Source organism: Thermobia domestica, chromosome 1, assembly GCF_964235325.1.
Source record: "Thermobia domestica chromosome 1, izTheDome1.hap1.1, whole genome shotgun sequence".
NCBI classification, from domain to species: Eukaryota; Metazoa; Arthropoda; class Insecta; order Zygentoma; family Lepismatidae; genus Thermobia; species Thermobia domestica.
Window position 1 is genome coordinate 153869003 of NC_137454.1, and position 25246 is coordinate 153894248.

Consider the following 25246-nt stretch of genomic DNA (forward strand, 5'->3'; position numbering starts at 1 on the left):
GTATTTGCAATGATATATCGGATCATACGGTATGTGGAACAAAGGATGGTCGGATAAGCGAGACCATGGCGTATTGGTGTTTCACGCACCTAAACCTGTAAAATGTTTGTATAAACAATTATCTTTCACTCCCTAGCTAAATTTGTGGGTATGATCACACACCTTGCCTCATAAAGTATAGTCTTATAAAGAAAAAATATTTTTTTTAGCTAAAACCTAAAGAAAAGCCAACTTCAATAATTTAGTTTTTTTTTTTTTTTTTTTTTTTTAATAATAATGGCAAACTAGTCCATTTCATTACGATAAATCACTTTTGATACTAAGATGTCTTTTTCTGTCCGTATATATCCTTCACACTTTGTTGGAGACAAAATTGTTCTTTCCCCAAGAAAACAGGATGAGAGAAGCTATACAACAGCATGAACAGAAAACAATAGCTATTAACAATAGTTCTCTAATCCTGGATAAATACATCATTACAGCAAAATATCAGTAAGCTGTCATTATATTGCTTCGGTTCTTATTAACATGAAAATTATAATGTTTTGTAAAAAAAAAAAAAAAAAAAAAAAAAAAAAAATGGGATGGGATTCGATGTGGTGTCAAAATAACGAAGTAACTATAAGTCCGCCACTCTATCCACCTAACCACGGAGGGTACGTGGTGTTGGCTCTTTTTTTTTAAAGAATTAATTTTCATAACCATGGTCCGTATCGCTTCGAACCTTAAGATAAGAGTGTTTCTGTTTAATTCTATATTTTCGTACGACATCTTAGTTACAGAAGCTAATTTATATTTGGCAGGCAATCTATACACTAGGTTTTAACCAATAAATGCAACATTTTAGTCCACTATCGAGTTCCTTGATCCAAGTCCTCGACTACCCTACTGAATTCCCTCCGCAATCATGCTCTGCTACTGAAAAAATCCCTAGAAATCATCGTTGCCAGTATACACAAAACCGAGCATAATTTTGTTTTTTGCTTATATTTTTATTATTTTATTATATTTTTTGGAAATATCTCCTTAGATGGATTGCTTTCTATTATCTCCACATACTAATAATTGAATTTTACCTATAAACGTAAGGAAAATGGAATAAATACGACAAATCTTCAGTTACAGTATACGCGCAATTTTTTTTGCGCATGGGAGTACATGCATTGTTTCTTCTGTCTGCCGTTAGAAAGAGCAAGTAGCAAAGATGGAGACTAGAGAGGAGAAAGCTTTTTGTGTTTTAATAAAGACTGAATCTGTACAGTGCAACCGTCTGTGTGAAGAATATTAAGGAGACACTTGCAATTACGTTCTTATCGTTTGTAGTTGCTACAGGTCTAAAGCCTACAGACTACGGTTTACGTGCCAATTTCGCAAGTGAAATATTGCTGCATAACAATGAAGATTTTCTGGATCGTGTCGTCTTCAGTGATAAATCGACATTTCACCTAATAGCTAACGTGAACACTCATAATGTTTGCATCTGGCCGTCAGCAAATCCTCAGGAGATGGTACACTTGAAACGAGACTCCCCTAAATTGAATGTGTTTTGTGCCATATGGGCCTTTCTCGCCTATCGACTAGATGTGTACCGTGTGACGAATGAATCTCACATCGAACACTTGTAGCAAAGACTGTTTGAGGTGCTCTTTTACTTAATGCATTGTTTATAATTGTACGTAAAATGTAATAATTACTACGAAGACTTAAAATCCCGATATTCCTTTTGAAACACCGTGCATTTCTCACCAACAGTGTTGGAACTAAGATGTAAAAAAGGAGGGAAAATTTTCCTTTAAAGTTATTGTTTACAACAACGATATTATTATTAGTCGAGACTATAACTACAACAACACGGGTTAATAGTCAAAAAACTGTAATTAAATGTACACTAGGTGGCCCAGGTGGCCAAAGTGACACACACGGGAGTGTCACTTTTTTAATCCACTTCTGTGTGGACACTAATTAAGATATCGGGATATTATTATTGCCAAATATGGTTGGCCCATAGTTTATCATATTAATTTCTTTTTCTTCTGGTGTCGAATTTCCTTCTCAAATTTCACCCCAGTCAAAAATTAGAGAATTTTCTAATGTCAAATTTCCTTTACTTTTTTCCCTGTAGCCTCCTTCGTTGTAGAAAGACCTCCTTAAGACTTGCCAGATAGATACCTCGGATGGATACCTAACTGTTGACATCTATTGGACGGGCCTGCGCGTAGTGTTACTAATTAGGGAAATTAAAACTTCCCTAAATTTGGGCAAAAAATTCGAGATTTTTGTTTATAAATCCGCACCTATACGTCCAAGTGCAAGTCAACTTACGCCAATCGAACATTTGTCCTTACTTAACAAACGCAAGTACAGATCGTTACAATGGGGTAATTAGGGGGCGCACGAAAAATTCGTATTTAGGTTCTAACCCTTGAATTTTTTCTAGTTTTTCCCTTTTAAGTTTACCGTAATATATTTTTGGTAATTAGAAGTTTTGTTCCTTAAATATCGCCATAATACTTGTAGGATATATTATTGGTGTACCAGTGTTTAATTTAAGATATTTTGCGTCTGTCTGGTAGCAGTGTTGCCAGCTACAGAAAATTTTAATTCCAGGTTTTAGGGGGAAATTTTGGGAAAATTATCTGGTTTGTCTCTATTATTTCCCTCTTGTTGGCTACATCGGAACAAACGTACCAGTATCTGGAAGTCTCGTTTTTGCCCTACATAACACACTATAGAAAGTTTCAATAGGATAATTAGGGGAAGTAAAGTTGAGGTTTACAGTAGACCTTGTTCTCTAATTGGAAAGATAACTGTGATTTTATAAAGGTATCTTAGAGGGAGATATTTTTTATTGACATGCTTACTTTATTAGATATCGTCACAATGCTTGTAGGATATATTAGAGGGATGTCAAAGCTTATTTTAAGATAGTTTGTGTGTGTGTGTGTCTGATAGCAGTGTTGCCAGCTACAGAAAATTTTAATTCCAGATTTTAGGGGCGAATTTTGGAAAGATTCCTTTTTTGTTTCTATTATTTCCCTCTTGTTGGCTACACTAGAACAAACGTACCAGTGTCTAAAAGCTTCGTTCTTAGCCTGCACAGCGCACCATAAAAACCTTCACTAGAATAATTAGGAGAAATACAGTTCAGGTTTGTAATAAACCATGTTCTGGAAATGGTAAGAAAATGGTGAATTTCTGAAGTAGAATGAGATATATTTTTTAAAAATTTCATTCTTACTTTGTTAGATACCGCAATGATACTTGTAGGATATATTATTGGAGTACTAAGGTTTATTTTCAGATGGTTTCTGTCTGATGGCAGTGTTTTCAGCTAAAACAATTAATTCCCGATTTTAGGTGAGAAATTCGGAAAATTTCCCTTTCCCTTCTATTATTACCATCTTGCTGGCTACATTGAAACAAACGTAACACTACCTGAAAGCTTCCTCTTTGCCATACAGAACGCACCATAAAAAGTTTCAATAGGATAATTACAGAAGCTGTAGCCCCGGCATATCTGTTGATTTTTGCTTGTGAGGCGTAGAAAGTGTCAAAATTTCATGTGTATGATGAGAAAGAATTTTTTGTTCCCCTCTTTGAATGGAAGCCAGCGACTTCAGGATTTCCCTGTACCTTGTCAACACACCAAAGAAGTTTTTAGGTGACTTGAACCCATATAGCAGCAGTGGTGCTAGATAACAAAAAAAAAAAAAAAAAAAAATTGAAATTCGGTTAGGGGATTTTTTGTAAATTTTCACCCCTATATTTTTCTCAACAATTTCCCACCCATTGGCAACATTGCAATGCAACTTACACCAAAAATAGCCACATCCATTTTCTAAAAAACAAGACCTTAACCATATCAATCGAATGAATGGTTTCTAAGCAATAAGTCACAAACTGAAAATGTAGGAAAACGCCAAAAATGACATTGGTCTGAAAGGAATAATCACACAATTTTGCTCGTAGGTACAAAGAAACAAACGATTTGTAAGTTACGAGGGCTTCGACTCAAGTTCTGTTGATTATTTCAATAATGTGCAACATAAATCGATTAATAATAGTTGTCAGAATAAAAACAGACATTTGAAAAAAAAAACATGAAAAAGAACGGTTTTTTATTGAAAAAAACTTCACAGAAAAAAACGCTTTTTTTACAACACTACGTGTACTGAAGTCTTACACATTAACCACTAGCTAGATCAAGCGGAGGATTTGTATATGCATCTTAATGAATATTTGGCACTTTTGAGGTTTAGTTATTTCTTTTTATAACTGATACCAATGTCCGACGTGGGAGAAATTTTTTTCTTGCTTTAGTTCTATGTGACGAAATTTTTCTTCAAGGTCAGTGTTCTCACCTGCTTGGACGGCAGGGAGTCTTCTCGGAAGGCAGTAGCAAGAGTCTCTTGGCGGAGACAAAAGGAAATCGTGGGTACAATGATAAGGGTTGAGGAAACAGGAGAACACGTGATTTTTTTCAACCCTTCAACTTTCATTCCAAAATTGGTTCTTATGATTCCAGGACCCGTGCCACTTTGATTTTTCTTTCTCGGTAATTAAAACTTATTTTACACGTTGCACATATAGGTCTATAGTTGCACGTAAGAAGATACATAGTATGAATTTTGTAATTTAAAATTTAAAAATAGAGTATGATTTTTAATTTTAAAGTACTAATTTTATTTCATCACTTTCAGCCCAACAAATGAAATTCAAACAATTCGCTCCCTGGGTCTTGGTCATCAATACTGCGTCTTATTCTTTGTCTTGCAGTCAAGTCTTGGTCCTGAATTTCGTAGTCTTGGTGGTCTTTCATGCTATACAAGAGCCAAGAATGCTCGCCTCGTCGGTACAAATGAAGACCAAGTGTGATTTTGATTATGGTCTTTCATACTATACAGAAAGCAAGAAAATATGCTCATCGCTACTTGGTGATCACCAAAACAAGGCCAAGAGCAAGATTACTATGCAATTCGTCTTGCATATCCAATCTTTATCTTGTTCTTGTATCGATGTCCTTGGGCTTGGTGAAATAAAATGAAATATTCAGTTTAAGGTCCCTCGATTCTGCACCGAGGCTAAGGGATACGGTGACCATGAAAAATGAATGAAATGGTGGAATGAAGAAAGTGGGAGGAAACAGGAGAACCCCGAGAAAACCCACTACACGGCGTTTCACCACCACAAAACCTACTTAGCACAAGCTGGGATCGAACCATGGACACCATGCACCAGAGATTAATTCTCTACCACTGAGCCACCGCAGCCCTGCTGGGGCTTGGTCGTCCATATCCAATCTTTCTTTTGGCCTTGCTTAAACAACTTCTAGTTTTGTTCTAAATCCAGACTCCATATGGGCGTAGATATTAATATTACAGTCAATTGGTAAAATCAATCTTCCACATTTAAAAATTAAAGTACACACAAGTACAAAAATAAGCATTTACCATAAAAACACTAGCTGCAAGTGTTCAAAATAGATTTATGGTTTCTATAAAATCAATTGAAAATTGCTATTTTTAATTAGGCAGCTAGTGAAAAACAGCAGCTTTCGACTCCAGCCGAGTTTACGCTCAACCTAAACTCAGTTGACCAAAGTGAACTGACCCGACCCGAGTAGCCTAACCCGACAACCCGACCCGACAACCCGACCCGAGTTGACCTGACCCGATCCGACCCGTAACCCGACCCGTTTGAGAGCACTAGTTACGCCACTGGTTACTATGGACGAGAACAGAGTTTTGAATTAGTTATAACTAATCGAGCAGTATCTTAAGTGATTTTGTAAAAGGTAGGGCCCACCCGGAAATTTCCTTATATCCGGGCGACCCAGTCCGCCTCTGCCTGTATCATCATAGAGAAAGTAATTTCTATAGCCCACCATTTTTCGAATGATAGTATATATATCTAATTTATAAAAACAATTCGAAATTTTCAACAACGACAAAAAGGATACATTTTCTTGCCAATTTTTGATAACATGAGTTTTTGTTTTCTGTCGAATGAATTGAGGAGTTCCGGGTATTAAGGGCGTACTCAGTATCGGACCATATTTTTTTTACTTGCGAACGATGATAGGAGATAAGATTTTTAACTTACGATTTTATTAAAATTCACCGTGGAAGTTACTGAATTTTCTTCCTACTTCCAAAAAATAGTGTATAAGGGTAGTTTACTAAAGCGTAAAGATTTTTTAAAAAAATGTATTTTCCCGAAAACGAATATAACGATTCTGTTTATATTTCATTAACATTTCTATATTGTAGCATAAATAATTTCTCTGGAAATGATTTGGAAGGGGTAGTTTACTCTTCGGGGTTAGTTCTTTTTGGACCATCTACTCAAAAATATGACGCATTGATTTCGTTTATATACTACTTAATACAGAAATGTCCCATTAAGAACCTGATAATATGGTATAACCTATTTGTCCTGAAAAAAGAAAGAAAGACAGAAAGAAATCCATAAGGCGGTAGTTTACTACTGAAGATGAAGTTTTCACACCATTTTCTCGTAAATGACCATCAATTTTGATCATATTTCATAAATAAAAATTTATTTAAAAATAACGAACTGACCCCCAACTCATTTGTCCTGAAAATTGTTTGATATACCCATTTAGCATGACATACAATGTTAATTTACTGAATACGGTTGGAAGAAGTACATAAAATGACATATGAATCTACTTTTTAATTAAAGAAAATAAAATTTGACCGAAGATAATGTGTCTGATGAAGCCAATGGTACTTCGCCAAAACTGTAACACTGTTAGTTATTAAAAGTAATTTGCTTTGGTAAGATTTTATTTTTTTAATTAAGGCAAAGCAGTTCCAAATCTAGAATGAGCGGCATTCATATAAATCTTTTGCTAATGTTACAGTAAAGTAACCAGACATCCCATTTTTAAACGGATTGTCCGTTTTCTGTCAGATAGTCGTTCGGTGTCCCGAGCAAAATTCGAACGCTGAAATGAATAGCGACAGTATATATACCTTCATGCATTGTCAAATTACGCCAGGTTGTCGACTGATTTTTAAAAAAAAAAAACTTTCTAAATTTGGTCAGCCTAAGTTACGTTTACGAAACATGCTCTTGTGAAACAAAACGTGAGCTGTATAGCTATCTTTTACATTTTACGTACCGATCTTGAGTTGTACACAGAATTACATATAGTCAGTGGCGTATTTAAGGGAGGCTTCTGATTTTAAGCCCCCCGAAATTTTATTTACTATTTTAAAGTAAATGAAATATCTTGTAGAATTTTCACATTTCCAGGAATAAAGTTAGCAAAGCCCCCCCGAAACAAAATCGTAAATACACCACTGCATATAGTAAAGAACTTCCTCATGTCTATCTGATTAACGTATGCGTCTTCGACACAGGAGAACCGGATACAATTTCTGGAAGTGATTCGGATCCCACGTTACGTTGTAGGTTCACGTCTCAAACAGCCTCGGTGCTGAAATGGACGCTAAGCTGCAATCCAATCAACCAAAATACTAGTATAGGAGCAAAACAATGAACTTAATAGTTAGAAAGAAATCTCATTAATATTATTCCTTACTCATTAAAATACAAAACAGGGTAATGGCCACAGTCAGGCAGGGAAAGAGCCATTGCGGTGAACAATTAAGATAACGAATCATCAAATATTAATGTAATATTTATAATAATATTTTAATATCTACAATATCGAATAATATTATTATTCAATATTGGTATTCCGATATTTAAAATATCCACCGATATATCGAAGTATCTCAGCCCTGTCAAGAGAGGCCCGACGGCATGTGCGCCGACTACGTGGGTGCTCCGGGGCTTCGGCACCCACACAAATAATCTTGTGGGTGCGCCGTACCCACAAGATTTTTAGTTTGGACCCGGATTTGAACCCGTTTCTCTTGCGTTTAAGTCAGCTGTATTACCGTCACTAGGGCAACCCCAACTTATCATTATAGTACCGGTATATTTTACTTAATCACAACACAGCCCTTTATGACAGTGTTCATAAGAGATTTTAACTAAAAATAAATCAATCAAATATCGAGATGCATATATATGGGATGCACCCCATTGATATGTACCCACATAAGTTTTGGAAAGTCGGCGCCGTTGCCCGACGGTAGTTTTACAAAATTTTCTTGTCCTTTCAAATGCTTCGATTCATCAATAAACTAAAAAGACAATTCCACAAAATACAAAAAATGCACGACATATTATAAAACCTATTCTTTATAGAAAAGGATTATTTTTTTAACACTTGTACTATCTCATAATGTGCAAAGCTCACAATTTTCGGACTTAAGCAAAAGGCCAAAATCACATACATTTCTCGTTCTTTATCATTCTGCACTTCGTTCGGCGTTCTCAGTAGTTCGATTTCCGGTATTGTTCAGTTCTTATTTTTTTCTATATTCTTCAGTATTTTCGAATGTCGACATTTGGTTTCGTTCGGTTTTCCAGTATATCGATTTTTTTTTTATTTATTTATTTATTCATACCAAATCTCAATACCGAACGCATCCAGGGTCCTGCAGAGCAAAATGATTAACCTGACTTATCGGTGTATGAGACAGTTTCTGTGTTTTATTTATATTATTATAATTATTTGTTCTTGTAAATGAAAAAAACATAAATGACCATATCTGTTTCTTATAGCAAGTACAGATCAGAATTGCCCATAATTTGCATTGGCTTTTTTTTTTTTTTTTTTTTAATTGAAGGGGTTAAGCTCACATTACCAACGTACTTTGAAATTGTTATGAAATACTGAATAATTATTTTCCTAATTTATAATGAAGTCAGTGAACTTACCTCTAGTATAGAAAATACTATTTTCATCCATTTTTGCTGTCATTCATATCACTTTATAGAACGCATTGCTTTTTTCTAAAGAGTCACAACTCAGGATACAAAACTATTACTAAAACGAAAATGTCACTAATGAACTTTCCGATTCCAGGCGAAAGGGCATTGTGTCACGTTCGTGTGCATGCGCAAGATCGGAAAGAAGTTGGTTCGAAAAGATGAGAGTGAGTGTCTTGTATTTTATATTGTGCCAATGAACTTGAGATCGAAAAATGGCAAGACTACTGACGTGTTGTTTCTTTCGCTCGTTTATATGCAACACCAGAAGGTGCTGACAACTCATTGTTTAATAAGAGATGAATCAAGTACTTATTTCATATTCGATACGGTACTGTAAGAGGAACCGACTCGTATCGACTATTTTAGTTTGAAAATATATCCGTCTCTTTGCACAAGATTATTGTAAAAATGTATTCGTACGGGGCATCTCAAAAGCTCGATACAGAGAGAATACCTGTTCACTATAGTAATATAATGCTTAATATACTTAATATGCTTAATATAATACTGGTAATACAATAAGTATCTACAATAGTAGCGGATTCACACGAGGGAGGTCAGGGTGATTTTAACGGAATTCACAGAACTTTAAAAAATATAGGATATGTATATTACTAACTTTACATGATACAAAGTACTCCTGGTTCTTCTGGTGCGAAGTTCAAGCTTAACAAAATTGTCATTTTGTATTCCTTTACAAGGAATACAAGCTCTCTAAGTTTTCATTTAATATTCATATAAAAGTGGGCCATCTATTCTCTGTACAGTATTTTTTTAAATACTGTCAATGCCTTTTTCCTCATATAATGCTATTTAGCTTTAGCACCAATTCCAACTTACCAAAATTGATACTTTATATTTTTCTACGAGGTCTACTCTTTCGTTTAAGATTCATATACAAGTGCGTGGGCCGTCTATTTTCTAATTATGTGTACGAGGCTAGGACAATAATAGCAAATATTGAGAACAAATGAAGATATCTCCATTTTCAATCCAATAGTACTCGAATTTGAAATATCTAACAATACATTTCTTTTGTTTTTCTTTTTCTTTCTTTTTCTATTTTTTTTTTTTTTAAGTGTGCTTGTTAAGAAATTGGCTAAGTGCTTCATCATTTAGCCATGCTAAACTACTTAAATCAAACTATTCATAAAGTGCTATTTGTCTTTCATAAATGACGTCAAAACATCTGACAAATCGCCACTAATGTAAAAGAAAGCAATTAGGAAGAAATAATGTTAGTGTGAGGCTGGATTGAAATTGTTCGATATCTGGAAGGAATTCCAAAAAATTCCGAAAATAAAGACAATAAAATTACTTCATTCAAGGAATGGAGTGAACAACACAAAACTCATGTTGCTAATTGAGTAATGTGGTGTTCAACTTTTGATTAATTTTGCTCTTTATAATGTCACTTTACAGGCCCGCAACCAGAGGGGGCTAGGGGGCCTGACCCCCTTATCTTTTCGTGGCCTTTAGACATTAATACAAAATGGTATTATTAATACAAAAACGCAATTTAGATATTGGTATGATAATTTTTGATGATTTGCCCCCCTCCCCTAACATGTTCATGGCCCTTTCGAAACCTCTGTGGCTGGTTTCGGGCCTGTCACTTTATAAAGTTGACAAACTCACTTTATAATGGAACCTTATAAAGTCACTTTCAATATTTAATTACTTTAATATTAAGTAATTTAACAATTTAAAGATGTCGTTGGTTTCTATTTGTAATCATAACTCAATTCTGTTACGAACATTGGCGTAACTAGGATATTCTCCTCGGGGGGCATGGCCCCTTAGTTCCGAAAATTGGAAGAATCTTTTAGAAAATCTTGTTATATTTTTTTAAAATTTCCTTCTGAGCAGTGTTTAAAGTGACATGAGATGAGGTGACGGTATGGAACAAATATGACCACTTAGAGCAGTAATTTTGACAGAATCCTAAAGAGCATCTCTACTCCTGATATTTTTGTATCATTTTTGACGTGAAAAATCTATAGAAAGACATACATACACACACACACACAGAGAGAGAGAGAGAGAGAGAGAATGCGGACAAATATGTAAATATTTTACTCCCCATTATCATCAGTCTAAGAGAAATAAATATTTTTTTAAAAAAAGGTATTTAGTGAATATTGTTTTCCGTTGTATTTGTGTTTTCTTTTCGTCTCGTTTTCAAGCTCTGTAGGCACTCTCGTCTAGTCTCTAGTATCTAGTATTTAATGATTCTTTCCAATCTCATTTCCATTTTCAAAAGCTTCTGCTCTCGTTTTTTACTCGTGGTCAACAATAATTTTCTTATAATTGAAAACACAGATGTCCAGTCAATGTGAAAAGAATAATTTTGAATTTAGAAAAGCATCTTGTCAATGACAGGAGAAGATCCAGGTTAAACATTTTAGGTGGGCGGTACGGCAGGATGTTTTTTTAGAGAGGGGGGAATTACTCGCACAAATGTTGAAAAAAATCAAGAGCACAAATTTTGCCATTGAATAGGGTGATAAGGAACTGTTATTAACTTTCAAAACATCAGCAACGAAATCTTTGATAGTACAAACATATTTGATGACTCAATATCACGTCGTACTTATTTCTATGTGTAAAACCAGTTTTTTCCTACAGGCAAATTATAATTTAAATCAGTTATTTTTACCGGTATGCCATACCGGCCGATTTTCTAACTTTCGGATGCATAACCGGCTCATACCGCCTCACTTTAAGCACTGCTTCTGAGTCCCCCTTAACCCACACTCATTATCATCTCTTCAAGTTATTTAGTTCCCCTAATACTACACTGTCATGTAACAGTTCAGTGAAAATCTACATTACATCAGAAATTTGCTTAAAATAGTGTATTTCCTATATTCTGTTGCTACTAAATTACCTAAAATCTATTCTAATTATGAGAGCTCATATATATATATATATATATATATATATATATATATATATATATATATATATATATATATATATATATATATATATATATATATATATATATATATTACTGCTTTACTCTTGCAATTCTGAGCTAAATCACATTCGTAAACGTTAATGATCATGTTCTCAGTTTACTCTTATATGGGCAAATATTTATTCATTTCTCTATTTAAAGTTTATTCAGTTCTGCCTTTTTTTTATTGTTGCGATATCTATATCACTTTTACAGTATGAAACTAAAATATCAGGTTATCAGGAACATACCATTTTATTTATTTATTTATTTATTTTTAGGATAGCACTAATATAGTTGAGTTGATTTTAGTTTAGCGTCCCTATTCACTTCTCAAAAACAAAATATAAAAAGTGTTCGTGCTGTGCATGACTTTCGCCATTGGAAATTATTTATCGTTTACTCAGGTGCAGAATAACGTCGTGTCTGTTTCTTGCAATATTGTACCCCTCCCATTTTTCAACACTTTGCACAAAAATTTCTGGGTGCGCACCTGGTTACAGTTTATACTTTAAGAATCTAACAACAAACTTAAGTTCATAAATAATAATAATAATAATAATAATAATAATAATAATAATAATAATAATAATAATAATAATAATAATAGGGAAAAGCAAAAACTGATATTGAATAGTGACTTTTGAATGGGTATTACATGCATGTATAGAAGGCAACAATCGCTTGTGTTTAGTAGTTCAAGAATTCGGCTTCTTTGCCTTTCAATTTTTTAGTGTACCTTAATAATTTGCTCTGAGAATCTTAACTATTCAAACATTACTATGCTAAAAATAAAATAACAAGACTTGTCTACCATACATATATAAACAAGAAAATCTTAGTATGGGTAACCAGGGCAAGAGTGAACGCCAGAGCAAGAGTGAAAATACTATTTACGGAGAAATGGCAACATTGGTAAGTAAGCGAATGTTGAAAACAGTTCGGCATGACACATGTCAGAAAGAAAAAGGAGGGAAGCCGTGTGCGCGCAGTGTGAAGAGCAGCAGAGTGGAAAGTTTGGTGCAGAAGGAAAGAAGTAAAAGATTCGTAGGTACTGTACGTGTCACAGCATATAATGTAGTTTCAGATGAAGGTACAGGACTTAAAATATTTTGTGGAAAAGCTGTATTGGTTCGTATTTCTTATCAGTAGTATGCAAGAAAAAAGTGCTCAGACGGAAGATAGCGGGCAATGATTGGAAGATGTCTGAGCCGGGGCAAGAGTGTACGGGGTAAGTGTGAACGTTCATTCTTGCCCCTTGTGGTATAGTTGGGTAAGGAAAATATAGTAACCAACATGTAACATTGAATAAAAGACATTTGCAGAGGTAAGACAGAAGTTGGCGGCCATAGATTACTAACAAAACGTTTGCATTATAGTTTAGAATTTCACAGCCTAAGTTGTTGAGCACATACCATGTCGCACGGGAATGTCGATAGGCAATGTTGCGCGGGAACACAAAAGAAGCTAAGAACAGCAAATAAGCAATTCACATCAAAGTCATCCACTCAACCACAAAGCATCACTCATCAGTCAAATATACCTGTACCGGATGACATGGAAACGCCCTGCCAATTCTGTGGGAAATTGTTTTCCAGGTACCCCAAACGGTGAAATGTAGATTTTCTGTATCATATGCAACGAGAGGTCTCACGAACAATGTTCCAATTTTAAACAAAGGAAGTCTGTGGAAGTCTGTGTATGTGTGTGACCACTGTGTACGTATGTAGCACCGCATGTAACATTTTTGTTCTTCGTGACGGATGATGATGAGCTGATTTATCTTATTTTCATATTTTGTAATTATAACATGTATGATATAGTACTGTAACTTTTGTTGGCAGTTCCACTTGACACTAATCTGTTTGGTATTTTATAACTTCCTTTAGTTCCTTATAAGCAGTACATATATATCTATGATTCAACATGTTTCTTGGCGTTTATGTCTATGCTTCTATGTTTTCATTCGACTGTACACTGTTGCTCCAACAGTTGTTTACTCTTACCCCACCACATGGGGAAAGAGTAGAAAATTTTTCCTTCGTTAAAACTATGTTATTCCTCTGTATCCTCTACTTGCTTTGTCGCAACTAAACTGTATATGTTATTAGAAATAACAGGCTTTCACATCAAAGACATATTGCGGTTTTCGCTGTCACCATTTCACCGCAATTCTTTGATTTACAAAAAAAGTTCACTCTTGCTCTGGTCGCCCATACATCAACAATGTTAATTATTTGAAACAATACAAAAGTAATTTATATTAATGAAGCTATCAAATAAAAAAAACGCATATTGTGCAAGTTGAGAGATCGCTATACTGCCCACTCACACTGGACCAGGGATTTTATTACATCCAGACACCAGACTATATTTAAAAAAATCGATGGGCGGACGAATATAGACACTATAAATATGTCGAACGCAAGCATCACTAAAATTGTTATGTGTAAATTGAGATAAATTAATAACATTATTTTCGTCCAGTAGAGAAGTTCTAGGGGGGGACTAGGTCTGCTTCTAGGGAGAGCCGGCTTCCCTCTAGTTCCACCTATGGTTACGAACTGAAAGCTAAACATTTTACCATGCGTAGGCTACTATACTTCTATTTGTTATCACAAGTTTTCACTGTTCTAATACACTGGTAAGAGACAATCTTCATTTTATCTGCGTCTTACCTGTTATTTATTAACTATTTACTAGTACAAAATCACTTCTAAAACTATTAGGCTCTTTCAAGAGAATAGGCAAGATAAAAGAAAACTAATTGGTCCTAATAGCAATCAATATCCTCTGGATGTGCAGGGTTGTCTACCTGGGCGATTTGGGATGTTCCATGGACATCTCACGATACCTATAGCACGTATCATGGCTCTTAATGGCCGAATGTCTGCCTCGTGATGTGCCATGGGAAGTCCCGCAGGACATAGACTCTATTCTGGGTACTGATGCTACATTAATTGCTTAGTGCTAAAAATTCATGCCAATTACACCATGTGAGGTAAAAAAAAAAGTTTCTACACGTGTAACTTCTTTTAAACCCTAAACTCATTAAACCAGCTTCGAAGTTGTTTAACACAGGTTACTCTTTGTTCCTCCACTGGGCTTCGAGCTACCTTTGTTCCAGTTCCTCGTAAATTACCTGTCGCCATCTCAGCGACTCCTCTAACTTGCCAGCTATCGAGAGCCGCACGAAAAAAATACTACTCAAGTCGCCTGGAGCACCGAGTGCATCGAGTTCCTTAAAAGTATGGATATTTCATATTGTGAGCAGTACGTACATAATTCTGTAGTGGAACCATTCTTTGCAGGAACAAACAAACATTTTCGCATGCCCTCCACCCAGAAAATCTTCAAGTCTTCGATTGCAATTGCATTTGTAAGTGCTCGTAACGTCATTCGTGAAAAGACAATTAGCACTTGATTATTCAAACCCCTTTGTCAAACACAATAATACTAGGGTGGTGACAAAGAGTTTTCGAGTACTTAGTTTAGATAATATCTGTAGTTTAAGACATAAATTAAAAGAAATTGACTAGCAGCAAATATTCTTTAGATGTAAAAATGTAGTAGAAGCATGTGAATTTTTTATGTATAATTTAACACGATGCCTAAACGAATGTTGTCCAAGAAAATTTAAATGCTATAACTTATCTACAAACAAATTACAGCAAAATGTTAGTAACTGGTACACTCCGCAACTAGCAGAGCTTCGTATGGTTGTCATTGCTTGGTATAATATGGCTAAATCGGGCTGTCCTGTGGGAAAAGAAAAATACATCACAGCTAAAAGACACTACAGAAAGGAAATAACTGCGGCAAAAATTAAGGCAAACGACAATTTTATTGTAAACCATGCAAATAAATGTAAAGCAGGGTGGACAATTATAAAGAGGGAAATAGGGGTACGGAAAGAAAATGATTCAATATCAATATCCCCTGACACTTTTAATGAATTCTTTGTAAGTAGTGCTAAGTATGTAAATAGCAATACAAGCAATATCTCTAAGTCCGCAGAAAACGGTGTTATAGACTTTAAAAGTATTCTAAGTTCATGTAGATATCAAACTAGTAACTTGACATTTAAATGAACAAACGTAACACCTGAAGCAATTTTGTCAGTGGTTCGTAAGTTTAAGACATCTGGTAGCGAGATTATTATGGGTTTACTAATAGTACAATTAAAAACATTATAGACGTAATAGTGAAACCCCTTACACACTTAATTAATTGGATACTAGTTGAGGGAGTGTTCCCAGATTGTCTTAAGATTGCGGTTACTATTCCCATATATATAAAAAAAGGGGACAAAAACTGTCCCAGCAACTATAGACCAATATCTCTCGTACCAATTGTATCAAAAATTATTGAACATTGCATGAAAGAACAACTAACTCTGTACTTTGAAAATAACAATCTCATTAACTGTGCACAATATGGGTTTCGGAAAGGTATGTCCACAATTAAAGCTGTTGAAAAAGTTGTATCTGAGATAATTGATGCCTTTGAAAACAGTTCATTCGCTTGCGCAACATTATTAGATTTAAGTAAGGCTTTTGATACTGTTTCACATGAAATATTGATTCAGAAATTACAGTATTATGGGATCAGAGGAACTGAGCTGTTATTGATCAGGTCTTATCTAGAAAGTAGAAAACAAGTTGTGTATGTACAAAATAAACAGTCAAACGTACTTGAAATATTAACAGGAGTGCCACAGGGAAGTGTCATTGGACCTTTTCTATTTCTGGTACATATTAACGATTTACCTGACTATTTATCAGAAACCACTGTTATGTATGCCGATGATACTACATTTATAACGAAAGATAATAATATCAACGCAATACACACGAAAAATAATAAAGCAATAGATAAATCTACTGTTTGGCTGTTCCACAATAAATTACATTTGAATCATAATAAAACAGAGAAGTTACACTTTCATCTCAGCAGCTCCACAACTGATACAAAAGAATGCTCCTCAATTAATCTATTAGGGATATACTTAGATACGAAATTAAACTGGAATGTGCATACTATGCAACTTTGTAAAAAATTATCGAGGGCAGTATATATGTTACGTAAATTAAAAATATCTGTAAGTAAAAGTCTATTAATCACTGCATATTATGCTTTCTTTCACTCTCATCTGTCGTATGGCATACTATTATGGGGTAATTCTTCCGGGGCACAAACAGTATTTAAGTGGTAAAAAAGAGCGATAAGAACGATAACATGAATTCCAGAGAGAGAATCTTGTAGACATTTTTTCAAAGATTTTGGAATAATGACTATCCCGTCCTTGTACATATTATCGTGCCTTATGTATATCAAAGAAAACTGTACAAATTATGTTACTCGAAGTAGTATTCACTCACACAACACAAGGCGCAAAAATGAAATAAATATTCCCAATGTGCGGCTGTGCAAAACTCAAAAGAGTTATAAATATATAGGGATGAAATTGTATAATCTATTGCCACTTAGAGTGAGAGAAATGGAGATTAAAAATTTTAAATGTTTTTGTAAAAAGTGGCTCTTAGAAAAGTGTATATATAGTATTCCAGAATTTCAGGAAGAAATTTCAGGATTAGAATAGAAAAGTAGTACTAGGTAAAATATAAAATATTGTATTGATTAATTCAATTTGTAAATATTGCATGTACGCGAACTTAAATTTTGACGTTGTCCATTACAACATCATGTTGTTTAACGACAATAAATTATTCTTATTCTTATTCTATTAGTTTGATTTAAATACTTGTCAAGAATGAAGGATGGATCATATGGTCAACTTTTTGACATACTCTTCCTTTGTTTCCAGCATAAGTCCTGGAGCCCTGTACACCTTATTCAAAAAAGAACCAACACATTAGATATTGCTAAGATCAATTCGGGTATCTTCGGAAACAATAAACCAAACATGACAGCTTCGAGCCCCAAAGCAACCTTCGCAATCGATAAAAAAAATGTGCCAATATGTTTTTAATCTTTTAGGTCTAAAAAGACATGTTGAAATATTATTAAGTGTAGAAAAAAGTAGCATTCATTGAATACATAATGATATAGTATTTCGAAACTGTGTATACATATGAGCATGTGCTGGTTTTGTCATTTATGTTTCCATATGTAAAAGAACATTTCTAATGAAAGACAGTGAACATAGTTCTCGCATCCATAGTAGAATAATAATAAAAAAAAACAGTATGGCAATAAAAAACATCATTTGCAGTGGACTTAAATGTCCATGTCTTAGAAATTCAGTTACATTTCTTCAGAAGGAGGTCGCCAGAAGTTTATAGCTCAGTGGTGAAGCACGGGGATTCTAATCGTAGGGTCGTGAATTCGATCCTAGTTTACTCAAACTTTTTGTATGTAATGCTATTTCTCAATGCATGAATATTTATATAAAATAATTACATTAAAATAAGTCAATTATATATATATATATATATATATATATATATATATATATATATATATATATATATATATATATATATATATATAGAGAGAGAGAGAGAGAGAGAGAGAGAGAGAGAGAGAGAGAGAGATTCATATAATCATTTCAGAATATAAGTAATTATCATCTTTAAAATATAACATTTGAAGTGTGGTGTGTGTTGACAGGAAGTCAGTATGTTGTATGTGAATGTTAAATACAAATTAAGAAAATCGTATAATAGCAATAAATAAGTGTGTGTAGTGTTTTTGTCTGCAACTATTTGTCATACAGAGGTTACTTCTCAATATTCCCATTTCAGCATGGGATTTACGTTCTTGAAATATAATCAGAGGCGTAAAGAGAACATACAGGTATAAACAGAGATAAAGAGAACAAAATCGGATCGTGGTTCCAGACAGAAAACTCACTGTTCCCAAAATCATGTCCACAGTTAGTCCCCGAAAGTCTTTTTAAGAAACTAAATTATGTTTTAGTAAGGAAAGCAGAGCCATTGATATGAGCAGTGACACTTTCGATGCCATTTAAATTCAAATTCAGCCACTAGTATTCCTGAGAAGGATGGTGACATGTAAAAATAATTCAAAAATTACCGATATTAGTGTCGAATCCATAGTTTTCAGTGTCCCTGTGTTGATTGGTGACAGTTTTAGTGACCTTTAAGTCCATGCTCTGCTCCCAATTATGGTAAGAGCTGCCCTAGTACTCCTACCCCATGCCCTAAGCGTTGGCGGACCACCGATGTGCAACTAGAGACAGATGTGCAGCGGTGGTCCCACTTTCGTTTTGAAAATTTTACAATCAGCGGTCCATCAGCGGCAGAGACGCAACGAAACGCCAATGAACTACAAAATTACTCCCCCAAAATATGTTAAATCGCCTATATACGTGATTTGTTTACATTAAGGTGAGTCTAAAAAAAAGTACCCCGGGGTGGGCGCGAACCACCAACCTTATAATTACTAGGCGCGTGTTCTTCCGACTTCGCGACGGAGACAATGAAGAAAACCTCCCTTGTAGAGGTATAAATCTTTAATGTCTTTTTAATTTGGTCAGAGTGCTTTAACCCTGTATATTCGACGATAACCGTTTGGGATCAGATAAAATGCGTTCGCCATGTAATTTTATAACAAAATGACGCGCGTCTATTTACTTTATTTCATTGCTCTCCCATATTCACTTTCTAATGATTGGCAACAGTTGCCATCTATATTCGTACAATTATATGTACTCATCTCAAGATCTATTACTTCATGATGAAGAGGCATGGATTACACTTGATCCCCAGAGCTCACTTTTGGAACAATTCGTCACGAACAAATAATATATAATAATAAGCGCATGCACATGACTGGCGATAGTTTGTGTTGGTTCCTTCGCAATACTCCGCGACGAATCGAAAGAGTGCGGACCAAAATGAAGTTCTCGCTCCTACACGGTGATAACTTCAACACCTCAACTCCAGATATTTGTTTCGACTTGACGAAACCCTGCCGCTAGTGGCACATTAGGGCAATCCTTTGACGCGTCGCTATATCGACGATCAACATTTACCGGCAAGTGGGTCACTAGGCGTTTGCGACGTTTACGGCATGGGGTATGGGGAAGATAGGAGGAGACATATAAAAATGAGCGAAAGCGACCGATATTAGTGTCAAAGCCATAGTTTGGGGGATCGCTTAGATAAATAGTGACACTTCTGATGCCGTTTTTCTTGATTTAAGCTCCCATTTGTACCCGGTGGGAGATGTGGTGACATGTAAAAATATCTAAATCGACAGATACTAGTGTCGAATCATTAGTTTTTAGCGTCGCTAAGTTAACTGGTGGCAGTTCTAATGCGTTTAAATCGAAGTTCAGCCCCAGTGGTGGTAATACACTTATAAACTTCCAGGGAGATAGGAGGCCTAGACAAAAATTATTAAAAAAAAAACAAAAAACGATATTTGTGTCTGAATCCAGAGTTCTCGCAGTCACTTAGATAAGGAATGACACTCCAGATTCCATTTAAGTTGAAGGTCAGCCTTCGTTAGCACCTTAAAGGGGTGCGTAACATTGTGACATGTAAAAATAATTGAAAATGACCGTTATTAGTGTCGAATACATAGCTGTCGGGGTTTCTAAGTTGGTTGGGAGCAGTTCCGATGACCTTTAAGTTCAGCATCCAGTAGAGGTAATTTCCCTAATATGTCTAGGGAAGTGGAAAGGGGTAACATGTAAAATAATCGAAAATTAGCAATATTAGTGCATACTCTAAGGTTTTCGGGGTAGTTGAGATGAATAGTAACAATTCTGATGCTTTTTACGTCCAAGCTCAGCCTCATTAGTATGGTATTGGAGATTTGTGTCATGAAAATATAATTTAAAAGGACTGATATTAGTATCGAATCCATAGTTTTCGGGATCTTGAAGTTGATTGTCGACATTCCTTATATCATTTAAATCTACCATTGGTTCCCATTAGTACCCCTGGGGTGGTGAGAAGGGCTTTAGATGTAAAAGTAATCAAAAACGACCGTTAATAGTGTCGAATCCATAGTTCTCGATGTCACTGAGTTTAATAATTACAATCCCGATAACGTTAGGGTCCAAGTTCGGCCTCCACTGGCATGAGGTTAGAGAAGGGATGAAAAATAAAATGTTTCAAATGACTGAAATAAGTGTGGAATCCATAGTTTGGGTTCGTCAAGCTGTTAGATTACAACCGCCAACCCACTTGTCAATTGGCATTTAACTCAAGTTTAAGCATGAACGAGCATGTTAGTTGGATTGGGAATTTACAGGAGCAGCGCCAAAGGCATTCCTCGCACACTTATAAATATTTGGATGTATGAATGTATATTCCAGCGTACCTCCAGAACGTTTAGGAGCAACTTTGACCAAACTTGGTAGACATCTATCTGTGGTAGTAAGACACCCCAGGGGATTGGAGTTGGGAGGAGTGATATATAAAAATAATGCAAAACGTCTAATGTTATTGTACAATCCATAGTTTTCTTTGTTGAAATGAACAGTGAGGCTCCCAATGGAGTTTAAATCCAAGTTCATCCCCAGCGTCAGAGGATGGGGCGCAGGGAGAGGTGAGGAATAAAATATTAGAAGTTACTGAAATTTTTGTCGAATTCATAGTTTCCGAGTTCATTTGAAATTACTTTTGGAAGATAGTACGCATTTCAAGCTGACTTTTAATAATATCAATTTCATTAAAGGTGTATTTTGCGGATGTAGGGAATTTCAATATTTATGTCAAAAGTAGAGTATCATCAATTTTTTTATTCGACTTTTATTGAAATAAACATTCTAAGGGGAAGTGTCACTATTTATCTAAGAGACCCCGAAAACTATGGATTCGACACTATATCGATCGTTTTCGATCATTTTTATATGTATCCCTCTCCCATTCCTCATAGGTATGAAAAGGCATCTTACCCCGACAGTACACTTTTACAGACAGTAAGTATTGTGTGTAGAAAGATTGGTTAACACTGCCTTCCTTGCTAAAGCACAATTTAGTCTCTTAAAGTTACTTGTGGAGAATCGATCATAAGGAAAATGTGGAAAATACATCTGTATATGTGGAAAATCATAAAGGAAAAATCATTGTTACTCATCTAATAGTTTGGGCTTTCTACTACTGATATAAAACAATCATTCGCACTATTTTAGTCTTTGAAGTCTACGTAGTAGTAATTACACTATGTGCAATACACAGTTTCCCGTGGTTTTGCTGTTAGCGCACTCGTTTCCAGTACGTTTGATCGCAGATTCAAACTGTGCAAGAACTAGAAAGTCTGAGATACAAATCAAAGATAGAGATGTTAAAAGTATTTTCCATGTTATTGATCTTTCATATGCTGTTGTTTCTCAATTTTGCGATTTGAATAGCGAAAAATTCGACTCAGGGTACTTTTCGATCATAGGGAATGAAAGTAGTTGATTTGCGTTCGAAAAAAAATGATCGAAGTATGAATGACCATATGTAGATCTATATGGATGGTGTGTGTGAAAGAGAGAGAGGTGGTGACAAGATTGAGAGAGCACTTATGGAAAGCAAACACGTAACCTGATTGCAGAAAGTGAAATTAATATTGTTATGAAAAAACACCACATTTTTACGCAGCACACTTATTTTACTTAGTCTTTTCACTAATTAAGAGTATTTCATAATTTTCTTCTTCCATAAAAGACGTTGCATATTTATTCGCCTAACCGCACTATTAAAAAAAAAAAAAAAAAAAATTTAAACAGTATGACTTGTCGCGATATTCAAACTTAGTATCATCAAGTACGAAGTGGATAAGTTAACCATTTTCCTACATTCTGTGGAAGTATTTACATTTCTTACCCTATAACAGTTAACGAGGGACGTAGAGTTTAATATTTAGTCTACATAACTAAGAGTTACGTACGTACTTTTATTTGCTTACTTTCTTTCTCTTCACGCATACAGAACAGTGTACTAGAGACAACATCTTATCAGCAGTGACATTAATGAATTCAATACAAACTAAGTTTTCTTCGTGTTGATCACTGGCTGGTAGGAGCTCCATACATAATACTACTACTAATAATAATAAGTTATATATATTGAACATAGTTCCAATGTTTAATAATTTTCTTCTTCCTTCTTTTTCAGACAGTAATGATTGCGAAAATTTCAAATTTTGAAAGATTGACAAATAATTTCGAATCTTGAAAAATGCCAGAGGATTTAGAGCTTGGTGATGGGCATGTTGTCGGAAATAATCATCCTTGCTTTATTGTAGCTGAAATTGGCCAAAACCATCAAGGAGATATTAATATAGCAAAAGAATTAATCAAAACAGCAAAGGTATAGTATAAAACTACTTACTTCTATGTTTTTTTTTTTCTTGGAACACACTGCAGAGCTCCCTTGTGGCTAAGCAGTTAGCGTACTCGTCTTTGGCATAGGAGACCCGGGTTTGATTCCCGGGAAGAGCTCATGTAGTTAGGATACCACATTAAACTGTAGGTCCAAGTCTAATATAGCCTGGCTGCTGAAAGGGACGCTAAATTCAAGTCAAACCAAATCAAAACAGTGTGCATTTAATGTACAACCAGGAATCAATTAATGATATACGGCTACTAGGCATTAACCATATTAAAGTTATCCAATAAAAATGTCCATGTAAATTGCACTGGCAGTAAAATTAGTCTTTAAGGAGTTAGGTAAGCCAAAACTCCTTTATATATCTACCCTTGTCCGTCCTCCGAGAGACGAAAAAATCTTAGGAACTAATCGATCAATCATTACCAAATTTCGTCACCATTTACACGGTAAAATGTTCAGAATCGAGTTCATTGATGGAGGTTGTACCGAAACCAAAGTGGTAGAAATAAGCCATTTCCGGTTTTACGTTGATCACTGTAGAACCAAAACTATAATAGATAGCGAGAAGAGTTTTCCTGCAATCGTTTAATCATTTTAAGAACACATATTACCTCCATCCTTAACTCTCTACTAAAACTGAAAGTGTCAAAAATTAATTCCTTACAGTTTCAACTTTTGTTGTAGTTGTAGAGTAGAAGTTGTAACAGATAAGAAGAAACTGTTTCTTGTAATCAATTAAGTGTCACAAAAATATTTTTCAACTCCACTGTAATCTCTATATTAAAACCGGAAGTAGCAAACATCAACTACTTCCGGTTTTAACGTTCATCATTATAGGGCAAAACGGTGATAGACAACAAGAAGTGGCTTCCTGCAATGGCACGTCGCAACGTCGCAAGAATACTTTTCATCTGCATCCTTAACTCCTTGCTAAAAACAGAAGTGCCAGAACTTAACCACTTCTTGTTTTAACAGTTATCGTTATAGAGTAAAACGGTAATAGATAGCGATAAACGGTTTTCTGTAATGAATTAAGCGTCTCAAGAATATATTCTATCTCCACTCTAATTTCTATATTAAAACTGGAAGTGGCAAAAGATCAATCGCTTTCGGTCTTAACGGTGATCGTTATAGAGTAAAGACGATAATAGGTAGAGAGAAGTGTTTCCTGCAATCAATTAAGCGTCCAATTCCATCTCCATTCTAATCTCTTTCTTGAGACCGGAAGTGGTTAGAAATCTACTACAACTTCTGGTTTCAATATTAATTGAGAAAATATCCCGGAATACAGATCAAACTCTTTCACGTGATGTATAAGTGACATTGCTACTTGTTTATTTGATTCTGTTTTATTTCCTTGAAAATAATGATGTCATAGTGGGAGAACCCAGAACTACTACTCTCACATTCTAACAGATGTTCTACTTCCCGTAGACAGGTATTAATGACTTCTATATCAATAAATTCAAGAATTAATGAGTTTTCTTAACAATCTGTGTGAAATAAGGTGAAGTTAGGGTTATTAGGTACGAGAAAATAAGTTAGCTGTGACTTGTCTTTAGGGAAAGGTATTTGAAGCGATTTTAAAAAATGTAGTTTTAGGACGTTGACGATTTTTGCTGTCGATTACTGTGAAATTGCGCGAATCTACTGTTTTCAGGTGCGAGAAAGGAGTTAGCTACATTTGATCTGAAAGTGAGTGTAAAAATTATTCAGTTGTGAAACATCAAAGCCCACTTCATACTCATGCCCAGTGGCGTATTTAGGTTCTTGTTTCCGGGGAGAGGGGCTTGAGAACAAGTAAGAAGCATTTGTGCTGTACGTATAATGCCAAATAATAATAATAAAATTATTTTGGGGGGCTTGGGCCCTATAGCCACCTCCTAAATACGCCACTGTCCATGCATATATTTTTGTGTATGAATATATACATACATATATACCCAGAAGATCTTTTGTCGCGCTCGTTCAAACTACTCGATCCCATTTGTCATTTGAAATGTTCAAGTTTACCCCGTACCCCTATTCGATGGTCTAGGGTGGAACTTTTATAGCATATAATTTCAATCCGCTAAAATAATGACGAGTGTGT

The 25246-nt window shown here is 35.0% G+C and overlaps 1 protein-coding gene across 3 annotated transcripts in view; it reads left to right on the plus strand.

The window, feature by feature from the left end:
* NANS (N-acetylneuraminic acid synthase) overlaps positions 1-25246 on the plus strand; it is a 198700-nt gene that overhangs the window by 147972 nt on the left and 25482 nt on the right. For all 3 annotated transcript variants that reach the window (XM_081764696.1, XM_081764689.1, XM_081764704.1), the window contains exon 2: positions 22939-23133. In XM_081764696.1, coding sequence (XP_081620822.1) covers positions 23002-23133 — 132 coding nt within the window. In that variant the 5' untranslated portion in view covers positions 22939-23001. The remainder of the gene's footprint in view (positions 1-22938; positions 23134-25246) is intronic.